Below are 20554 nucleotides of genomic sequence, written 5' to 3'. Positions count from 1 at the left end.
AAGAATTTATTATCTTATATTTTATTAGCTTAGTATATAGAGTTGTTTAGCGGTTTTTGTTGTTCGTGCTTTGAGAATTTTCATTCACCGTAAGCCTTTTGAAGTTTTCTTGTTTTTGCTTGTGGATTTTAAGAGGGCTATATATAGCCTTCTATCATGAGTAAAAGTATTAGAGGTTTTTTGCTTTCAATTTTCCATTAAGTACATTAGTTCTTTTTATAATCAATATTTTCTTTTCTTCTATTCTATCGACATATCAGAGCAGCAAACAAACACAGGGTGTTATTTTGATTTATATATTCTACAGTTTCATTATATGTGTATCTATATGGTATGCCCTTTGAATACAAAAACATAAATTTATTGCATACAGGAAGATGGATTGCAAAAAAGCTCATGATCCGTTCTCATGTAGCCTTTTCTTAATTCATTATATCATTTTATATATCAGTTTCTGAAAAAGGTAACTGACGTATGAGGTGATTTTATCTGCGTATAGTAGGGACACACTTCAAGGCATGAGAAATATTTAGAGCCAAAATAGTAGATTGTGCAATTTTCTGCATTTCATCTCTTATCTCATAATGCTAAACAGAATACAATGAAGTCTAAATAGTTCCTTGTTCAAGTTTCTTACAAAAATGGGACAATAGTCTCTAATTACAAATGATAAAAAAAAATTCTACTGGTCAGTCACCTACTCATGATAACTAATTAGAATGTTGTATACAAGTCATAATGCGCCCAAACGAGAAGCCAAATCGGTGAACATATATTCACTACATGGAATAGTGAGGCCACCCATTGGATGACTATACCCAAATTCTTCCTCAGCCTGATCAAGCAGTTGTTGAAAAGTAGGTTTCATTAACAACCATACGGGAACTACAAATCTCTTCTTCTCTTGCTCACCAACATAAACCGCTAAACAGCCTTTCGGGATATCCATAGATTTTGTTGTCCTACTTCCATTTGAGAATGACCGTTTAAGAATTTGCTTTGCTTGAGTGATGCGGGGCATAAGAATGGCCATTTTATAAGGAGGGTATTGTCCGTTAACTTCAAAAGGCTTACGGTGAATGAAAATTCTTCAAGCACGACTTCTTGGGGAAAAGATGTGAATTTGTGGTTATGTTATTCATCTTATGGTTTATATATCCATATGGTATATGGAAAATTAGATGACAGATGGTAACATATGCTGGAAATGGGATCAATATCACATGCCTTTGTCTTTCCTGTTATAAAAAGGAAAAAAATACATAATTAATTTGTGAATCTAAAGGCCAATATAGCTTCACAAATATTTCAAGGATTGGTTGGTCCATCCAAATAAAAAAAACCATGTGATGATGCCTATACAAAGGTTTCCTAATCAATGCGATGAATTATATCCATATACATAATACATCATAGGCCACACCTGTTGTAAGAAAACCCCAGTGATTTAAGACAAAACTATGGGTTTGTTAGGAAGCAGAGCCACACTCCCATTAATATCACATGGGCCCATGATGTTTGTAGAGTTCTTCACTGCTTACCTTCTGTAGAGAATTCTGGCCATACATGTCTTCCTCCATGATAATCCTTTTAGGTATACAAGTACAAGTTTAATCCATTATTTTATCTCTGAATATATGGTTGTGATAAGTAAGATCATACTTTCTTGCAAGTTGAGAAACAGAGCACATGATATTGCCTTTCTGTTACAGCGTCCCTATCTTTAATTTAATTGCTTTCTTATCATCTTATACGTATTTTCTCCTAGGGTTCCTAAGATAGAACCATCTTATGTTTTAACTATAAGACAAGTCTTAAGAAGAATTCTCCAGAGCTAATAGTCTGAAAGGGGAGATGCCCATAATTTCTTATAGTAGATTTGAAGCATCAAACACCTAACTAAAGCACACTTGGAGTATCTTCTAGCCAAATTAAACTGTCATATAAGCAAAAATATCCATGTGGGGGGCAACAAGTAATCAATATTTGTTGCCACATTAGTCCAAACTTCCCATTTATCACTATGTATTAGGCTTTACGCGAGGGGATAGGAGGAGAGGTGTGGAGACATACACACCTAGTGGGATTCTACCATTTTCATATGAATTAAAGATTTATCAATAAAAAAGCGGACATCATCAAAATAAATTTTGTGTATGTGGCTGTTTAATTATATATGATTATAATAAGCCATAACCCTTCATTGATTAATTAAGGTAGTCCTACGTAGCCTATTGCCAGAATAATCTATAAGAAACTCTTGTATATTTGTATTAAATAAGTTTGCATTCCTCCAGTAATAGCTTTACTATCAGATTGTAGCAGGTCCTCTAGTTCTCTTCCAATGAATATCAAGCTACAAATGTGTGGGCGTCATAGGCGTCAGCGTACTCTTTTAGAGTTATTTCATTGTATGTGTAAACTAAAGTCCCATTCTAATCTTCTACTATATTTATTACATTTTATTTTTATGCTCAGCATACTTTTTATAGTTGTTTCATGATATGTGTATCTATATGGTATCCCCTTTGAATACAAAAATATAAATTTATTACATGCAGGAACATGGATGGCGACAAAGCCCATGATCCGTTCTAATAGACTTTTCTTAATTCATTTTATCATTTTGCATACCGGTTTCTGAAAAAACAAACTGATATGATGTGGTTTTAATTAACTTCTTAGGGACGCACATCAAGGTATGAGAAATTATTATAGCCAAAATAGTGGATGATGCAATTTTCTGCATTTCATATCTCATAACGCTAAACAAAATCCAATAAACTCTAAACAGTTATGGTTCAAGTGTCTTACAAAAATGGAACAATTGTCTAATTACAAATGATAAAAAAAAATTCTACTGGTCATTTAACTACTCATGATAACTAAGAATGTTGTATACAAGTGTCATAATGCGCCCAAACGAGAAGCTGAATCGTGAACGTTTATTCACTACATGGAATAGTCAGGCCACCCATTGGATGACTATACCCAGTTCATGAAAAGTAGTTTGCATTAACAACCATACGGGAACTACAAATCTCTTCTTCTCTTGCTCACCAATATAAACGGCTAAACAGCCTTTTGGGATATCCATAGATTTTGTTGTGCTACTTCCATTTGAGAATGACCGTTTAAGAATTTGCTTTGCTTGAGTGATGCGGGGCATAAGAATGGCCATTTTACAAGGAGGGTATTGTCTGTTAACTTCAAAAGGCTTACGGTGAATGAAAATTCTCAAAGCACGACTTCTTGGGAAAAAGCTGTGAATTTGTGGTTGTGTTATTCATCTTGAATGGTTAATATATCGATATAATATATGGAAAATTAGATTAAGGATGGTGACATAGGGTGTAAATGGGATCAATACCACATGCCTTTGTCTTTCCTCTTGTAAAAAGAAAGAAAATACATAATTAATTTTTGAATCTAAAGGCCAATATAGGATCAAAAAATATTTCAAGGATTGGTTGGTCCATTGAAATACAAAAACCAAGTGATGATGCCTATACAAAGGTTTCCTAATCAATACGATGTATTATATCCATAAACATAATACATCATAGGCCACACCTGTTGTAAGAAAACCTCAATGATTTTAATCAGAACTATAGGTTTGTTAGGAAGTAGAGCCACACTCCCATTAATATCACATGGGCCCATGATGTTTGTAGTGTTCTTTGTTAGAATTAACCTAGATTGTTAGTTAGTTATATTGTATCCTGTTAAATAAGGTAGTTATAAGTTAGTTTTACTATCAAGTTATGAACCGTTGTGATAGTTTAGGTGAACCATTGTGATGGTTCAAACATTATATATGCGTGCAAGTAAACTAATTGTGATGTTCTGTGAAATTAATAAAAAATTCTATTTGTTTCCTGCACAATATCTCCTTCTATCTTCTTGTTTCGATATGCTTTCTCCAACAAAGTGGTATCAGAGCCTTTTGGTTCAAGAATGACAGATGAAGAAAATGGAGAAAGCATCGAAGAATATGTAAATGAGATGCAATATGGTTGTGGTATAGGACCGGTGGTAGGAGTCTTGTTGTTTCTGCCCCTGGTAATGTGACCGATGGCACCATCTTCGCTCCCTGTGCCGGTGATATGTGTTTCATCCATAGAGTGGCTATCATTTATCCAAGCCTTGCTAGTGATCCACCGTTCTTGATAATAAATGGAGTCACGGATTGATCACATGTGCGTTTGAATTCGAAGTACTTTCGATTAATATGAAAAGATTCTAGGGTCGATGATGATGATGATGATGATGATTTATGGTTCTTTAAAGGAACCAAAGATTGATGGAACGATGTTTGTTCAATGTGTAGTGTATGATGCATGCCAAGTGAAAAGATCTTGGTATGAACCCAAGTTTGTTGTTTGATATACAAAAGTATTACGAAGAAAGATAATATCTTCATATGTCAAAGGATGAAAGCGTGCCTATGTGTTGTCAAATCTAGTTCAAAATATAGGTATTCAGAAAACGTGTACCATGGGGACGAAAATCAATGGGCATTTGTTACGCCCCAGGATCTAGATCTCGTGACAGACCTACAGTCGTGAGTATTACTATCACTTAATCTCCTCTTGAGAGGAGACTAGGTTAAACTATTCTAAGAGATTAAAAGCATTTGACTTCAAGCATAGTTTTATTTCATAAATAACTACCATTTATATAGGGATAAACAAAAGACTCTAATAAGGAAACAAAGATCACCCAAATCGACTCAAATACTAAATGATCCTAATTACCGATTTTAAAAATTGAAACAAGATAATTCCCTAAAATAAGATACTTTTTAGAAATTAAAAATACTTATTATCCATATGATTCATAACATTACTCCCCTCCTCCGCATTGATCTTGTCCTCAAGCTCAATAGTCACCCATTAGCGTCATCTTCCTCATTATCCATCATGATGCAAAAGAGCTTGGCACATTTATGCCCAACCGATAATATTTCATCACAGTTGAAGCACAAGCCTTTAGCCCGCCTCTCTGCCATTTCTGCAGAAGTTAGTTTTTTCCAGGCCGGATTTAGTGTTTCAGTTTTGTAGTTTCCAGCTCCTCCTTTTCCTTCTGACTCTCATTTTTGGCTTGCAGTCAAGGTTTGGTTTCCTGTACGCCCGACACCTATTTCTTGTCCTGCTTCTGCCACCCTTAGCTCAATTTGTCTGGCTAGATTCATGACATAGTATAGATTTATGGGTCTTGCAAATTCAACCTCATATCTTATCACGTTTATTAGCCCCACACAAAAGTGCCAAATGCTTTGCTCCGGTATGACCCCCATCGTCGTACCCAACAACAATTCGAAGCTTTGACAGTAGTCTTCTACTATCCCAACTTGTCGAAGCCGAGTTAATTCCCCTAAGGGATTCAAGCTTATAGGCAGGCCGAAACGAATTTTGCATTCTTCCGAAAAATTGACCCAATTCAAACAATTTTTCATCCTTCTCAGGTTTCGGTACCACCCGTTTGCCCAGCCATATAGGGCGAAAGTTGCTTGGCAGACCCAAGCCTCCGGCGGTTTTTGTTGTTCTTTGAAGAAGTCCTCACACTTCTGTGACCATTCGAGTGGGTCACCCTTGCCCTCATACACCGGAAACTCCATCTTGGCTAATCTAGGCACCCGATCGCCACAGTAACCTCCTTCATCAAATTCATCCCAACTTTTATGCGCCTATTCTTGTTCAATATGTCGATTGTGTCCCGATCCTTCAGCCTTGTGGAAATCCAGCAGTGTTTGAATGATTATGGTTCTGCATTGCGCCAAGAATCAAACCCCTTCCCTACTCCCTGTCGTGTTCCCAAGGGGTTTGATCCAAACGACCCCCTGCCTTGACCTAACACCGTGAAGGAACTCGTCATCTTGCCTCCTGGAGCGCTGCCGGTGATGATGCCCTTGCCCCTTCCTCGGCCTAGCTCGTTGTTATCTTCAAATTGCTGGTCCATCTCTTCTTCTTCCACACTTGCTTCAGACCCTTGTTTGTTGACCTTGTTTTAGGATTGTGATAAACTCTCTTCCAGCGCCGCATGCTTGGCCTGCAAGGCTTCGACTGCCCCCTTCAGTTCAAGGGTACTATGAGTTTGCTGGATAATGAATGCTTCTAGCTTCTTCATCAATTCTTCCTGTTGAGTAGACATCACGAGTGGCTCTGATACCAAATTTGTTACGCCCCTAGATCTAGCTCTCGTGACAGGACCTCTACTTGTACTTCTTACAGCCGTGAGTATTACTAACACCTAATCTCCTATTGAGAGGAGACTAGGTTAAACTATTCTAAGAGATTAAAAACAATTGACTTCAAGCATAATTTTATTTCATAAACAACTACCCTTGAAATAGGGATAAACAAAAGACTCCAATAAGGAAACAAAGATCACCCAAATCGACTCAAATAGTAAATGATCCTAATTAACAACGTTAAAAACTGAAACCAGATAATTCCCTAAAATAAGATACTTTCCAGAAATTAAAAATACTTATTATCCATATGATTCATAACAACATTCCTTGAAATCATTCAAAGTAGTCAGAAGTTACACATGTTCTTACTAAAAAAAAGATTATGTAAAATATTGTAAACAAGTACAAGTTGTGGTCTTGACGTGGAGTAAGGCAAAAAGGAGTATTATGTGTCAGATGGTTACAAAAAGGCATGGTGAATGTGATGATTTTCATGTAAAAAAAGGATGATGAATATATATGCCCATGGATGATACTCTTCATGGGAATGTCAAATTTAATGATGGTTGAAGTTTGGATGCTTCAAGATAATGAATGTTGCTGGAAGAAATCCAGGTTAAGGGGGTGTGTTAGAATTAACCTAGATTGTTAGTTAGTTATATTATATTCTATTAAATATGGCAGTTATAAGTTAGTTTTACTGTCAAGTTATGAACCGCTGTGATTGTTTAGGTGAACCATTGTGATGGTTCAAACATTATATATGTGTGTATGTAAATTAATCGTGATGTTCTGTGAAATTAATAAAAAATTCTATTTGTTTCCTATACAGTATCTCCTTCTATCTTCTTGTTTCGATATGCTTTCTCCAACAAGTATCACGGCTATAATAATGTTTCCCTGATTTTTTGAGATACATTAAAAAACTGACAAATTTAAAATATAATTGAACTTATTAGATAATAAATAATTCAAATTTTAATTTAGTATAAGATTTTTGTTTCAAATTTTGAATATTAATTTCGTTGTAACCAAAGTTTGTGGAATGGAACGAATAACAGCAGAAAATTGATTTTGGAAAGCTGTAAAATCGGTATTTATTAATTTAATATCTATTTAAATGGAAACCGAATTGGTAGGAATTGTCTCATATGATGTCAAGTGGCATATGTTGACTTGGAAGGCTAAGGAGATGACATGTGTACTTTTTGAACTATTATTTTATTAGTAAGGGTATATTAGTAAGGGTATATTTGTTAGCTGTCATGTATATCTGTATCTTATATACTTGTATAAATACCTTGATTGATGAAATTATATGCATTGTGGGAAATACGTTTTATACCAACTAACCACTAGGATCGATCTTGTATGAGTTGTGAATAGAGAAAATTGTCCCATTTGATTGGATTTAGGACAAGGATTATTAATTTAGAGTTCATTGTATTTTGTTTATTGTTAAGAGGTAGGACATAAATAAAAAACTACTTTCTGAGTCTACTTTTTCCTCAATGTGAGTTACTCACTTTCCATAAACTGATAAAATCACTCCCTACATAACTTTTCTTGGTTTTTGTCTTTTTCTGACACTAACCAATATATATAAATGTAGAACGAAATAATACGGCATGATTATTGATCGTCAATTCTGTGAACAAATCATTAATTCTCAAGTAGCAATTCTATCTGTTATATATGGTGATACTGTTTACAATGAATTTTGTTTGTCATCCGAGTCTAGATTATATCATTAACCAACACATAGTGGATTTGAATGAAATCCGAATTCGAGTTTCAAAACAACCTGGACAACTGGACAACTGATGAGTGTCACATGTTGCAAAAAGGTTAGTGATCATTACTTAAAAAAAGTACTATTTACAACTTCAACGCAATAAATTGAACTCATAATGCGCCCAGACTAGTTGCGAGATCATAGAATATGTGCTGGCTACATGGGATTGTGAGGCCACCCATTGGATGGTCATATCCATACTCTTCCTCTGCCTGATGTAATAAGTCTTGAAATGAAGGTTGGCTTAACAACGACACAGGAACCACAAAGCGCTTCTTTTCTTGCTCTTGCTCCCCAACATAAACTGCAAAATATCCTTTTGGTAGATCCATTGTTGATGTGCGAGTTCCATTTGACTAAGATCTTTGGAGAATGTGTTTTGCTTGAATGATCCGAGGCATACGAATACCCATTTTTCTGAAGGAAGTAAATCAATGTGAGAGTATTTCCTTTGTTAAAAGATCTTGCGGAGGAGTTACGGAGGAAAGTGCATGTGTGCTGGTTCTTTGCCGATCAGATTCATTTATATAATGGTTTATTGAAGCTCCAAGTATACAACAGATAATAAAAAGGTAATTAAATTACAGATGGAGACATCGTGACAGAAAGGCAGCATCATGTGTTGTGTTTCTCAACTTGCAAGAAAGTATGATCTAACATATCACAACCATATATTCAGAGATAGTATAATGTCTTTGACATTTACTTGTATACCCAAAAGAATTAAACATAGAGGATAACATGTATGGCCACTATTCTCTACAGAAGGTAAGTGGTGAAGAACTCTACAAACATCATGGGCCCATGTGATATTAATGGGAGTGCAGTAGCTTGTCTGACTTCAACAGAAAATACTCAAATAGTCGATTTCATACTATAATTGAGTTCTTTGATCGAATTTATCTTTCTGTTTTGTACTTCCAACCTCCTTGCGAGGCCTCTCTTGTTATATATGTATAGAATACCTTTGTTGTTAACAGAAAACCTGATTCCTAAGGAAGCTAGGCATCTATAACTCACTATTCAACGGAATAGCAATGAGGACATATATATATATATATATATATATATATATATATATATATATATATATATATATATATATATATATATATATATATATATATATATATATATATATATATATATAGGGAGAGGATCAAATGAGAACACCTAAAAGATTGAGAACGCAAGAACAATTCTGGACTAATCAAATTATAAGGGTATACTAGTAATTGTATATTTTAATTATATTAAAATAAAATAAATTTCAATCAAATTCCCTTAAATTTAGGATCAGTTACCAAAAAAGAAATAAATATTCAATTTTTTATTTTTCTTATTAATGGAATATAAAAAACATTTTTATCAAAATTTATTTTAATATTGAAAAAAAAAAATTTTAAAAATCAATTTTTTTTTTGTGTGTTCAAAAAAATGAATAGAAATCGAACACCAAATTAGTACATTTGTATTCATAAATGATTTTTTTTTTCAAAAAACCTGATACTACTCCAATCACAAATAAATACACATCAATTTACAAATAATCCAATTTCTTTTTTTAATCAGTTGAGAGTAAAAAAGATTGTAAAAATTATCATTTCTCCACAAAAAGAATACCTCTAATCATAAATAAATATACTGATTAACACATGCTTACACTGTTATTCACAAATGAATACACTCCTATTAACAAATAATTACATTGTTATTCAGAATTGAATAAATGAATACCTCTAATCATAAATAAATACATTCATTCAATGTTATTCACAAATGAATATACTGCTATTCACACATGAATGCACTGCTATTCATTCACTATTATTCACACATGAATGCACTGCTATTCACAGATAAATACAATTTTTCATTCTTCTATTTCCTCTCGCACTCCTTTATTTTTGTCCTGTCTTCAAGGTGCAACAAAAACACCCCCACTAGAGGTGTTTGCTAGTGGTTTCCGGCTAGCCAAGAGCAACAGCCCCTTCCATTTTCTCCCACTATTTTATGACACACCAAGCAACCCAAACACCCCCTGTTGTCGTTTTCTTTCTGCTTCCTCCCCCTCTCATCGACAGTAACTGGAACAAGAGAATGAAGTGGTGAAGAGGTTGCCAGAATACCCCCTGCCACTCCACTACTGCGATGAACCACCAAATCGGTAGAGGGGCTCCATATTGTTCTTTCTTCGCTCCTGAAACAATTTCATACTTCATCATTTCATGTTCTTGATAGAAAACCCAAAAATCAGAATTAAATACAATTAACAATTAATTAAATGAAGCAAATTTAGTAAATGAAGAGACTGAACAAAATACAAAATACATATGAATTTCTATAATTGTAATTATATTCATAAATGAACTCGTCTCAGGCACACGGAATTGAAACAGATAAAAACCGAAGCACCAATCTTTCTTTAAACAGAACCATTACCAGTCCCAAACTCGTTTATTTTTCAATCCAACACTTCGAACCGGACAAGCATCAGTTTCTCGAAGCAAATAACTTCCATTTTATTTCGTTTCAGATCTACCAACTGAATCAATTTAATACCATAACCATTCGAATCTCAACCACAACATAAACAAACATACATATGTAATACGAAAAGGTAGGGTTTCGGATATCTGGTGGAAAATCAAAATATACAGATCAAACGAGTCTCGTCAATCCAAACTTTGGCAAACTAATAAAATCAGAAAAACAAAATTTTGATCATCAGTGATGCACACAATCGAAGCAAAGAATCATGCAATCAAGTGGCATAACGATGAAAGCATGAGGCTTATCGTTGTATATATACAACGATTATGCTCGTATTCACTAATCAAACAAGAACAAAAAAATAGCCTATTGAGTTCTGCCAAATCAAACAAGAATAAAAAAAAGAAGCCCTTACCTATTTTTGAATCGTTGCTGCCCTTCTCAATCACCAAACAACCCAATATCGGGGCTTTTGTCACCGGAGGCGGAAACCAATTGCAGACCCCACATCCCGCTGCTTCCATTCTATTTTCTTCTTCTCTTTGATCCAGTAATCACCAAAGATGCCCCATCTTCAATCCACCGAGACCCACAACCCACCCCTCGCTGCCTCCTCGTTTCCTCCTCTTCAGCCTCGTCGACCACGGAGACGAAATAACATAAACTGATGTCTTCAACGAAATAACATAAAGAACTGATGCCTTGGCTGTTTACGCTAACCCTAGCGCCGATCTTCGTTGGATCTTCGCTGGACTATCTTCTTCTGAATCGGAAGCCGATGTCGGATCGTCGAGGATTGTTGTGGAACTAGAATCCAATGTCGCTGATTTGATACGTGGATTCAAACCTAAAGTTGGGGTAAGACGGCAGTGGATCGATCGATGGGAAGAGAGGGAAGAAAAGGGAACCGAATTCATTGAGAGAGTCGTTTATTTTGAAACCCTAAAGAGAGAACGAAGGAGATAAAAATACATGATTATGAACGGAAAGAGGAGAGAGGGTGAGAAATTGTAGGGAATATGTAAATTTGCAGTTCCTATTATGCCCTTCTGGCAATTTAAAAGTTACACTTTAATGCCCGTAGTTTTAGAATTTTTCATAAATCATCCGTTTAATAATAACCTTAGATCTAAATATTTAAATGGCCCAGATCTGTTCTCGCGTTCTCAACCTTTTAGGTGTTCTCATTTGATCCTACTCCTATATATATATATATATATATATATATATATATATATATATATATATATATATATATATATATATATATATATATATATACCTTAATGAGACAATTGGTGCACCAAATGAAGAAGAGAAGGGTTAAATGCATGCAAAGAGTCTGTGTATTTGAGTGTAATTGCAAATGAGCATATTGAATAAGGTAAAGGTTAACTTTCAATAGCGTTGTTGCATTTCAATTAATATTCAAAAGTATATATTGTGATTACGAATTTGAAGTGCAACGGGTAAAATTGAAGACACGAAGAAACATAAAATTGGTAGAGACATGAGAGGGCCAACCTGTTTACACATTCTGATGGCATATAAGGATCACTGGAATTGATATCATGAACTACGGGATTGACATCTCTTTTGACCTTGTTATGGAATGTTAACTCTAAACATGTTTTGTTTGTGATCTCAATACAACTGATGCATCTGCAAGGTTTATGCCTAATATTATAGCTTCTATTCTTATATTTGTTCCATAATGCTAGGCGGTTCATATATAAAGAGGATAACAATGTCAACCTATTTCTTGATGTTCCATCTCATCACCTTGTATTTCATATATAAAGAGGATAACAATGTCAACCTATTTCTTGATGTTCCATCTCATCACCTTGTATTTTGGTTTTTTTCCTTCCTCCACAATCTAATATAACTTTTTTTTTTAACCGGAAAATAGATAGAGAGTAACCCGACCCGATGGATCAAGAATGCCTAGCGGACCACCAAGAGGGGCACCAGAATCGAATCCACGCCAATCCAGGGAAAATCCCCCAAATGTGTTCGGCCAAGAATCGAACTCTTGACCTCACCCACTGAGGCCTATAACCCAGGATGCATCACAACCAGCTAAGCTGGTGATCACTTGCACAATCTAATTTAATTAGCTTGATTCCTTTTATATATTGGCAATAAGTAACTAAAGAGAGTTGATATTTAATGTTTGACGATATGCTTTAAACTCATGGAAGGATAGTGGCATTTTTTCTTACATTCATTCTTAACGGCTTCCATAAATACCTCTTCTCTTCTCCTTATAATTCCTTTTTCGGCAACCAAAGGATACATTATTATATTATTTATGATCCTTCTTGTTTTTAATGTGGTGTGAACAATGAAATTGTGACTTTCAACCTCGTGATTTGGGTATTTATTATATTAGTTCACAATTGAAATGCCTAATTTTCAGTTTTCATTATGGGAGCCTTTAGATTGTGGTCTGTGTAATCTATTGCTTTGGTGACCAATGCAAATAGAGAAATTAGATAGGAGATTACTCATAGAAAATTTTGTTACCCTTACACTTAATTTTATAATATATTTGTCCTTTAAGATGTATGTCCTGGTGGCTTGTACCTTTCAAATCTATTACAGATTAGATATTCAATACTACATTCCACTTCTTTATCTTAAGCAAACAAAGGTTAGTTACTCATTTTATTGTGTGAATATGACAATACTGTTAATTAAGGGCTTCTTGTTTGAGCTGAAGCCCTATGTAAATTAAATTCCATAAATATTGTGTTCTAATTTATGCTAAACACAAGAAATAACAATGTTGTTTCGTAGGCCCTGATTTATAAATGTCAGCCTTATTAAGAATAGTCGGATAAAACTTCAAATATTCTTTTTCTTTCCACCATATTTTTAGTGGTGGTGTTCGAAGCCTTCAACGCAATTGTGAGGCCAAGAAAAAAGAAACACAAAGGAAGGAAGAAAGAAAAAATGGGGATGCCTTATACCTTAACGGGAATCGGGGGTGGTGTTTGAGGCGTTATACCGTCGTTGTGGAGGTCCCATGTAGGCGCCTCAATGGTGTTCCCATCCCATACCGAGTAGTCTTATGTACTTGGTATTTACACTTGAGGTGAGCATAGGCGGATACCCTGAAAATTTGACTGGAATCGTTACCGGAACTGCTGGTTCTAGAATGTGGGAATTGATGTCGGTTACACAGGTTCTTAGTATACTTGAACTGCTCCCGGAACCATTGAACGTGTTATAGGTTCCTGGTTTCTAAACCTTTTAAAATAAATTTATTATATTTATATTGTTATAAGAACATTTGATAACTAGCGATTAAAGAGTGTTTATAATTCCAAAAAGTAAGCTTAGAAAATTGAGAATTTATTCTTTCAAATGGGTCAGGTCATATTATAAATGGTAAATTCATATTGGCTTCTAATTCTTCTATGTTTGAGTTACCTTTGCAACATTCATCAAAAATAAATATGGACATTAGTTCCTTGATCAACATTGATTGATCCACATCTGCATAGAATGTAGTTGCTACAGTTTTGTAGTATACCTTGGTTGAAACTTAAAACTATGTATCTTTATATTTATCAAATAGATCATACTCATAAAGTTCATATTTTGGTATTTCCTGAAAAAACGTGTGACTGAAAGGCTAATGTTATAATTGGTAAGAGTTTAGACATACAATGTCTTAATAATAAAATGTTTATGCTTACAACAATGATGTTAAAAGTTTTTAGCTAAAAATTTCTTCTATATTTACAAATACTATACATTTGACATAAAAGTTGAAAAAGAACTACAACTTGTGGTTCAGGCATAAATAACCAATAGAAAAAAAATACATGCTAAACTTACATTTCCATGCTAAAGTTTTTATAACGAGCCAAATTCCGTGTTATTATAGTCATTGTAGTACAATCTTATGATATTGTAGCTTTCAGTGTACAATGCCTTAATGAGAAAAAAGTGAATGGATCATGTATTTTTTCAACAATATAACAAAAAAATTGTAAACTGCAAGGAATTAAATGTGTTAGATGTATATTTCTGTATGTATATGTTTTATATTTAGTTTGTATGTGCTTGGGCGATCGAACATTCTATTTAGCCCATTACTCTTATTTGTAGCCCTTTTTGTATCATTTGTGGTATTAATATACGTGAGAGGCTAAAGGCCTATTCATGGGAAAATATTCATTGTAACATGGTATCAGGCTATTCTTCCCTCTAACCCTAGCTGATCCCTTCCTGTGGTCGTATTCTTCTCATCTTTCTCGTATTCTTCTCACCTTTCACCTCTGTTTTTCATCTTCTTTCTTCTCCTTCGTCACAATGATTGGAGAATCTTCTAATCCCAAACCTAGTCCCAACGATAAAATCAATGGGATAACCAATATCAAGTCTTATGACCCCCTTCTCCTTGATCTCGACCGCTTGAATTATGATTCCTGGAAAGAACTTTTTAAAACTCATTGCATTGGGTACAAAGTATACGGTCATCTTGATGGGTCTGCTAAAATTGGAGATGATCCAGAATAGGAAACAGTGGAAAATATTGTAAAACAGTGGCTATATGGAACATTTACTCAATTTGTTCTCCAATCTATTCTCAAACCCAACGCCACTGCAGCAGATGTTTGGAAGACTATTGAAGACATGTTTCATGAGGATAAAGAAATGAAAGCCATGGAATTAGATGATGAACTACATTTTATCACCATTGGCGATTCTACAGTTATGGAATATTGCACACGTATCAAGTCTATCTCTGATATTTTTGCTAATATTAGATCCCCGGTACCTGAAAGAAACCTCGTCATTTATACCATCGATGGTTTATGTCCGAAATTTGCCCATGTCGTCACCACCATTTGAGCCTCACATGCTAACCCTTGAAGAACGGTTCTTGAGATGCGCTCCATGTTAACCCTTGAAGAACGGTCCAAGGCAAAAAAATCACTCCCGTCACGTTCAAGCCTCACATCAAGACACTACATCCTCACCAACCATTCTCGCCACCGAGCACCAAAATCGACCCCCTCATTCTCGATTTAACACCTCCGGCGGTAGAGATGGTGGTCGGAATCAGCGTGGCGGCAGCAGGGGAGGTCGGAACGGCGGGAGAGGTGGCGGCAGACAAGGATGCTCCGGAGGTGGAGGATTCGCTCGCGGTCAAAATTGGGAGGGATATTACCCCTGGATGATGTCGTCGATTCAAGTTCAACAACAATATCATGGGCTACTGCATTCTCCACCGATCCAACAATTCCCATGGCCGAATAGTGCTTACTCAAATTCTCAACAACAGCTCAATTCGAATTTCACCCAACAGCAAGCTTTTTCACCATGTCTCAGCAGCCCAACAGCTGGCAATGGTTTCAATACCCAAATAATATGGATCAACCGACCTCTTTACCGCAAGCATTTAACACCATGACCCTTCAAGATCCAAATAATGCAGATTGGTACATGGACACCGGGGCAACCGCTCATCTTCATGCCGATCCAGGTAGTCTCAAGTCCTTTAAAAATAAGTGCACTAATTCAAATATATCAGTTTTAGTCGGAAACAGGTCTTGTATTCCAGTCACCAAAATTGCTCACTCTACACTTGCTTCAAACCCTTTTCTCACCCTTATTTTGAAAAAAATGTTCTTATCACTCCCCAAATTATTAAAAATCTAGTTTATGTTCGTCAATTTACTCGTGATAATAAATGTTCTACAGAATTTGATGAGTTTGGTTTTTCTGTGAAGGATTTTCTCACCAAACGCACCCTCCTTCAATGTGATAGCATCAGAGATCTCTACCCAGTCACCAAACCGAGTACTCAAGTCTTTCTCTGTCTTAGCTCATCATTGTGGCATCAAAGACTCGGTCATCCTAGTCAACCTATTCTGAAACAATTAATTTGTAGCAATTCCATTTCATGTAATAAAAATGATTCATCATTTCTTTTTCATGCGTGTCAACTTGGCAAGCATACTCGTTTATCTTTCTCGTTATCTAAAACTCATGCTTTATTTCCTTTTCAAGTTATTCATTCGGATGTATGGACTTCACCATTGCAAAGTCATAGTGGAATAAAATATTATGTCATTTTTCTTGACCAATTTTCTCATTTTGTATGGGTGTACCCTCTTAGATTGAAATCAGATGTGTTCTCCAAATTTCTTCATTTTCGTGCTTATGTCAAAAATCAATTTAACATCAATATCCAAACATTTCAATGTGACAATGGAAAAGAATATGATAACTCTCTCTTTCATCAACTTTGTGACACCAATGGCATACACATTCGTTTCTCCTGTCCATACACTTCCCAACAAAATGGGAAATCTGAGTGTATGCTTCGTACTTTAAATAATATGATACGTACGCTTCTTTTCCAAGCTCATCTACCCCCCACATATTGGGTGGAAGCTCTCCATGTCCGCTCATCTTTTGAATATCCTTCCATCCACATCTCTCCACAATGACACTCCATTTCACAAATTCTTCAACAAACATCCGTCTTATTCTCATCTTCGCGTGTTCGGGTGCCTGTGCTATCCTCACCTTAATACAATCAATAAACGTGAGCATCGATCGGTCACATGTATCTTTCTTCGATATCCCTCTAATCACAAAGGTTTCCGTTGTCTCAATCTTCATTCTAAACAAATAATCATCTCAAGACCTGTCACCTTTAATGAAACCATTTCTCCTTTCGGCTCAATGACGCCGGACCATCCCCCCCACTTATGATTTTCTTAATATATCTGACTCCCTTAATTGCTTTAATGATCCCAACATCACTTCCAATTCTCCTTCATCTTCCCCTTTTCCGTCTCCCATCAACGACACCTCCACTGACAACGCAGTTGTTTCTGTCGACCACAACATTCCTATCGACGTTGTTGTAACTCCTGCTGCCCCTTTGTTTACTTCAAATAATAACCGGTCCACCGTGTCGGGTCCTTCTAGCACTCATTCTATGACCACTCGTGCTAGACTTCGTATTCATAAACCCATTGACCGTCTCAAGCTTCATACCGACATAGTTTCTACTCCCTCCCCACTTCCTAGAAACTATTCTGACTCTTTCCAAGACCCGAACTGGCGTAATGCCATGCAAGACGAATATGATGCACTTATTTCTAATGGAACTTGGGTACTTGTACCTCGGCCTCGAAATGCTTATGTCGTTAATTGTATTTGGTTGTTTAAAAAGAAACTTAAGCAGATGGCTCTCTTTCTCGATATAAAACACGATTGGTTGCTAATGAACGTAGCCAACGTCCCGGCATTGATTGTGATAAAACTTTTAGTCCGGTTGTTAAACCTGCTACTATTCGGACAGTTCTTAGTATTGTCATCTCTCATTGTTGGCCCATTCATCAGTTGGACCTAAAGAACGTTTTTCTTCATGGCCATCTACAGGAAACAATTTATATGCATCAGCCACCGGGTTTTCGTAATCCCTCCGCTCCAGATCATGTATGCCCATTACAACGGTCTCTTTATGGTCTCAAGCAGGCTCCTCGTGCATGGTACCACAGATTTGCTCAGTATATCACTCAGTTCGGCTTTACTAACAACAAATATGATACCTCTTTATTCATCTACAACAAAGGGGGTCACATAGCCTATCTTTTACTTTATGTTGATGACATTGTGTTGACTGCTTCATCTACAGGTCTCTTACAGCAAATTATCACCACCTTACGTGCCGAATTCTCCATGACTTATTTGGGTGCTCTCAATTATTTTCTTGGTATATCAGTCGTTCGAGACCGTCATGGCATGTTTCTCTCTCAACAGAAATATGCCATAGAGATTCTGGACCGTGCTAAAATGTCTAATTGCAAACCTGCTCGAACTCCAGTTGAAACGTCTGCCAAATTTGATGGTTCGGGACCTCCAACCTTATATCGTAGTCTTGCAGGTGCACTTCAATACTTGAGTTTCACTCGGCAAGATATATCTTATGCAGTTCAACAGGTGTGTCTATATTTATGTGATCCTCGAGAACCTCACTTTACTGCTCTCTAGCGGATCCTTCGATATGTTCGTGGCACTCTTGATCATGGCTTATAGCTCTATGCTTCTCCAACTCGTGGTCACATTACCTACTCCGATGCTGATTGGGCAGGTTGCCCTACCTCTCATCGATCCACATCTGGCTCTTGTATCTTCCTTGGTCAGAATCTTCTCTCTTGGTCTGCCAAACGACAAGGTAATATTTCCAGGTCTAGTGCTGAAGCAGAGTATCGTGGTGCTGTGAATGCCATTGCTAAGATTAGTTGGCTTCGTAACTTACTGCGGGATCTCTTTTACCCTCCTCTCTCTGCTACTCTTGTTTACTGTGACAACGTTAGTGTCGTTTATTTATCTACCAATCCTATACAACACCAACGCACCAAACACATCGAGATCGACATCTATTTTTTGCATGATAAAGTGGCCTTGGGTCAGATTCGTGTTCTTCATGTTCCCTCTTCATCCCAATACGCTAATATCTTTACCAAGTGGCTACCGTCTACTCTGTTTCTTGGTTTTCGGTCCAGTCTGAATGTTCGTTCGCGATCTCTCGTTCGGATTACGGGGGGCTGTTAAATGTATATTTCTGTATGTATACGTTTTATATTTAGTTTGTATGTGCTTGGGCTGTTGAACATTGTATTTAGCCCAATACTCTTATTTGTAGCCCTTTTTGTCTCATTTGTGGTATTAATATACGTGAGAGGCAAAAGGCCTATTCATGGGAAAATGTTGTAACAAAATGTTTTAACTTTTATATTAATATTATCATTGTACATAACTTTTTACATGTAATAACAATGAAGTTATAGTTTTTTCCCCAAAATAACAATGTACTTACAATCCTTTACCAATTATAATAATACACTTGTAATTATAAAAATATACTTACATTTTCATTTACAAATCAAGAATTTTACATTTAAAATCCACTTAGCATCATATAAATTAGATAATGGTGAAATAAATACCCTAATTACCTTCTGTGGCCCATGTTTAGCACGGGCATCAAATGTTTCTAATATATATATATATATATATATATATATTCAAAATATGAAGTACTAATTACCTGATTTTCTTTCGTGTCTTTCTTACAGTGTTCTTGGTGATTGAAGATCTAAAAGCAAACTAATTTCTTCTCAATAGAATGAAGTGTTCTGTCGTGTTGATGAGATGCAGTAGAATAGGAGTATCACGGCTATATTAATGTATCCCTAATTGTTTGAGATACATTAAAAACTGACAAATTTAAAATATAATTGAACTTATTAGATAATAAATAATTCAAATTTTAATTTAGTATAAGATTTTTGGTTTCAAATTTTGAATATGAATTTAGTTGTAACCAAAATTTGTGGAATCGAACGAATACCAGCAAAAAATTGATTTTGGAAAGTTGTGATATCGGTGTTTATTAGTTTAATATATATTTAGGGGGTGCTTGGATAGGGAAAAAATAGGTTGTTTATTGCTTATTGCTTAATCCCACCGTAATAAGCAAATTTAAGTGTTTGGATAAATTTCGTTAAAAATCAGCTTATTGGGATAAGAATAAGCCAAATAAACTGATTTTAATAAGCAAGAGGGAATGCTTATTGCAGCTTGTTTATTGATTATTAGTCATTTTACTAATATAAGTTGTTTTGTTTGTCAAACACTTAAATGCTTATTGTTTATTGCTTATTCTCACCGCAATAAGCTAATCCAAACACATTTTAAAAAATGGTTATTCCTACCACAATAAGCAAATAAGCAATAAGCTAATAAGCTAAAAACTTTTTATCCAAGCACCCCTTAAATGGAAACCGAATTGGTAGGAATTGTCTCATATGATGCCAAGTGACATATGCCAACTTGGAAGGCTAAGGAGATGACATGTGTACTTTTTCAACTATTGTTTTATTAGTAAGGGTAGATTTGTTAGGTGTCATGTATATGTATCTTATATACTTGTATAAATACCTTGATTGATGAAATTATATGCATTGTGGGATATACATTTTATACCAACTAACCACTAGGATGGATCTTGTATCAGTTATGAATAGAGA

At 35.5% G+C, this 20554-nt stretch overlaps 2 protein-coding genes and 1 pseudogene across 2 annotated transcripts; 1 reads left to right on the top strand and 2 right to left on the bottom strand.

Moving 5' to 3' along the window:
- Positions 1 to 733: 733 nt before the first annotated feature.
- LOC145010349 (auxin-responsive protein SAUR19-like) lies at positions 734 to 1033 on the bottom strand. Its single transcript, XM_078968906.1, has one exon. It carries the CDS (start codon positions 1031 to 1033, stop codon positions 734 to 736), a length of 300 nt encoding a protein of 99 aa, XP_078825032.1.
- A 6825-nt stretch (positions 1034 to 7858) lies between these two features.
- LOC145010738 (auxin-induced protein 15A-like) lies at positions 7859 to 8682 on the bottom strand (annotated as a pseudogene).
- Positions 8683 to 14810: 6128 nt separating this feature from the next.
- Positions 14811 to 15353, top strand: LOC145010348 (uncharacterized). The gene is made up of 2 exons (XM_078968905.1): positions 14811 to 14966; positions 15045 to 15353. Exons 1-2 carry the CDS (start codon positions 14811 to 14813, stop codon positions 15351 to 15353), a joined length of 465 nt encoding a protein of 154 aa, XP_078825031.1.
- The last annotated feature ends 5201 nt before the right edge of the window (positions 15354 to 20554 follow it).

Source organism: Lactuca saligna, chromosome 8, assembly GCF_052625555.1.
Source record: "Lactuca saligna cultivar CGN05327 chromosome 8, ASM5262555v1, whole genome shotgun sequence".
Lineage (NCBI taxonomy): Eukaryota > Viridiplantae > Streptophyta > Magnoliopsida > Asterales > Asteraceae > Lactuca > Lactuca saligna.
This window is presented reverse-complemented; position numbering and strand designations above follow the sequence as displayed.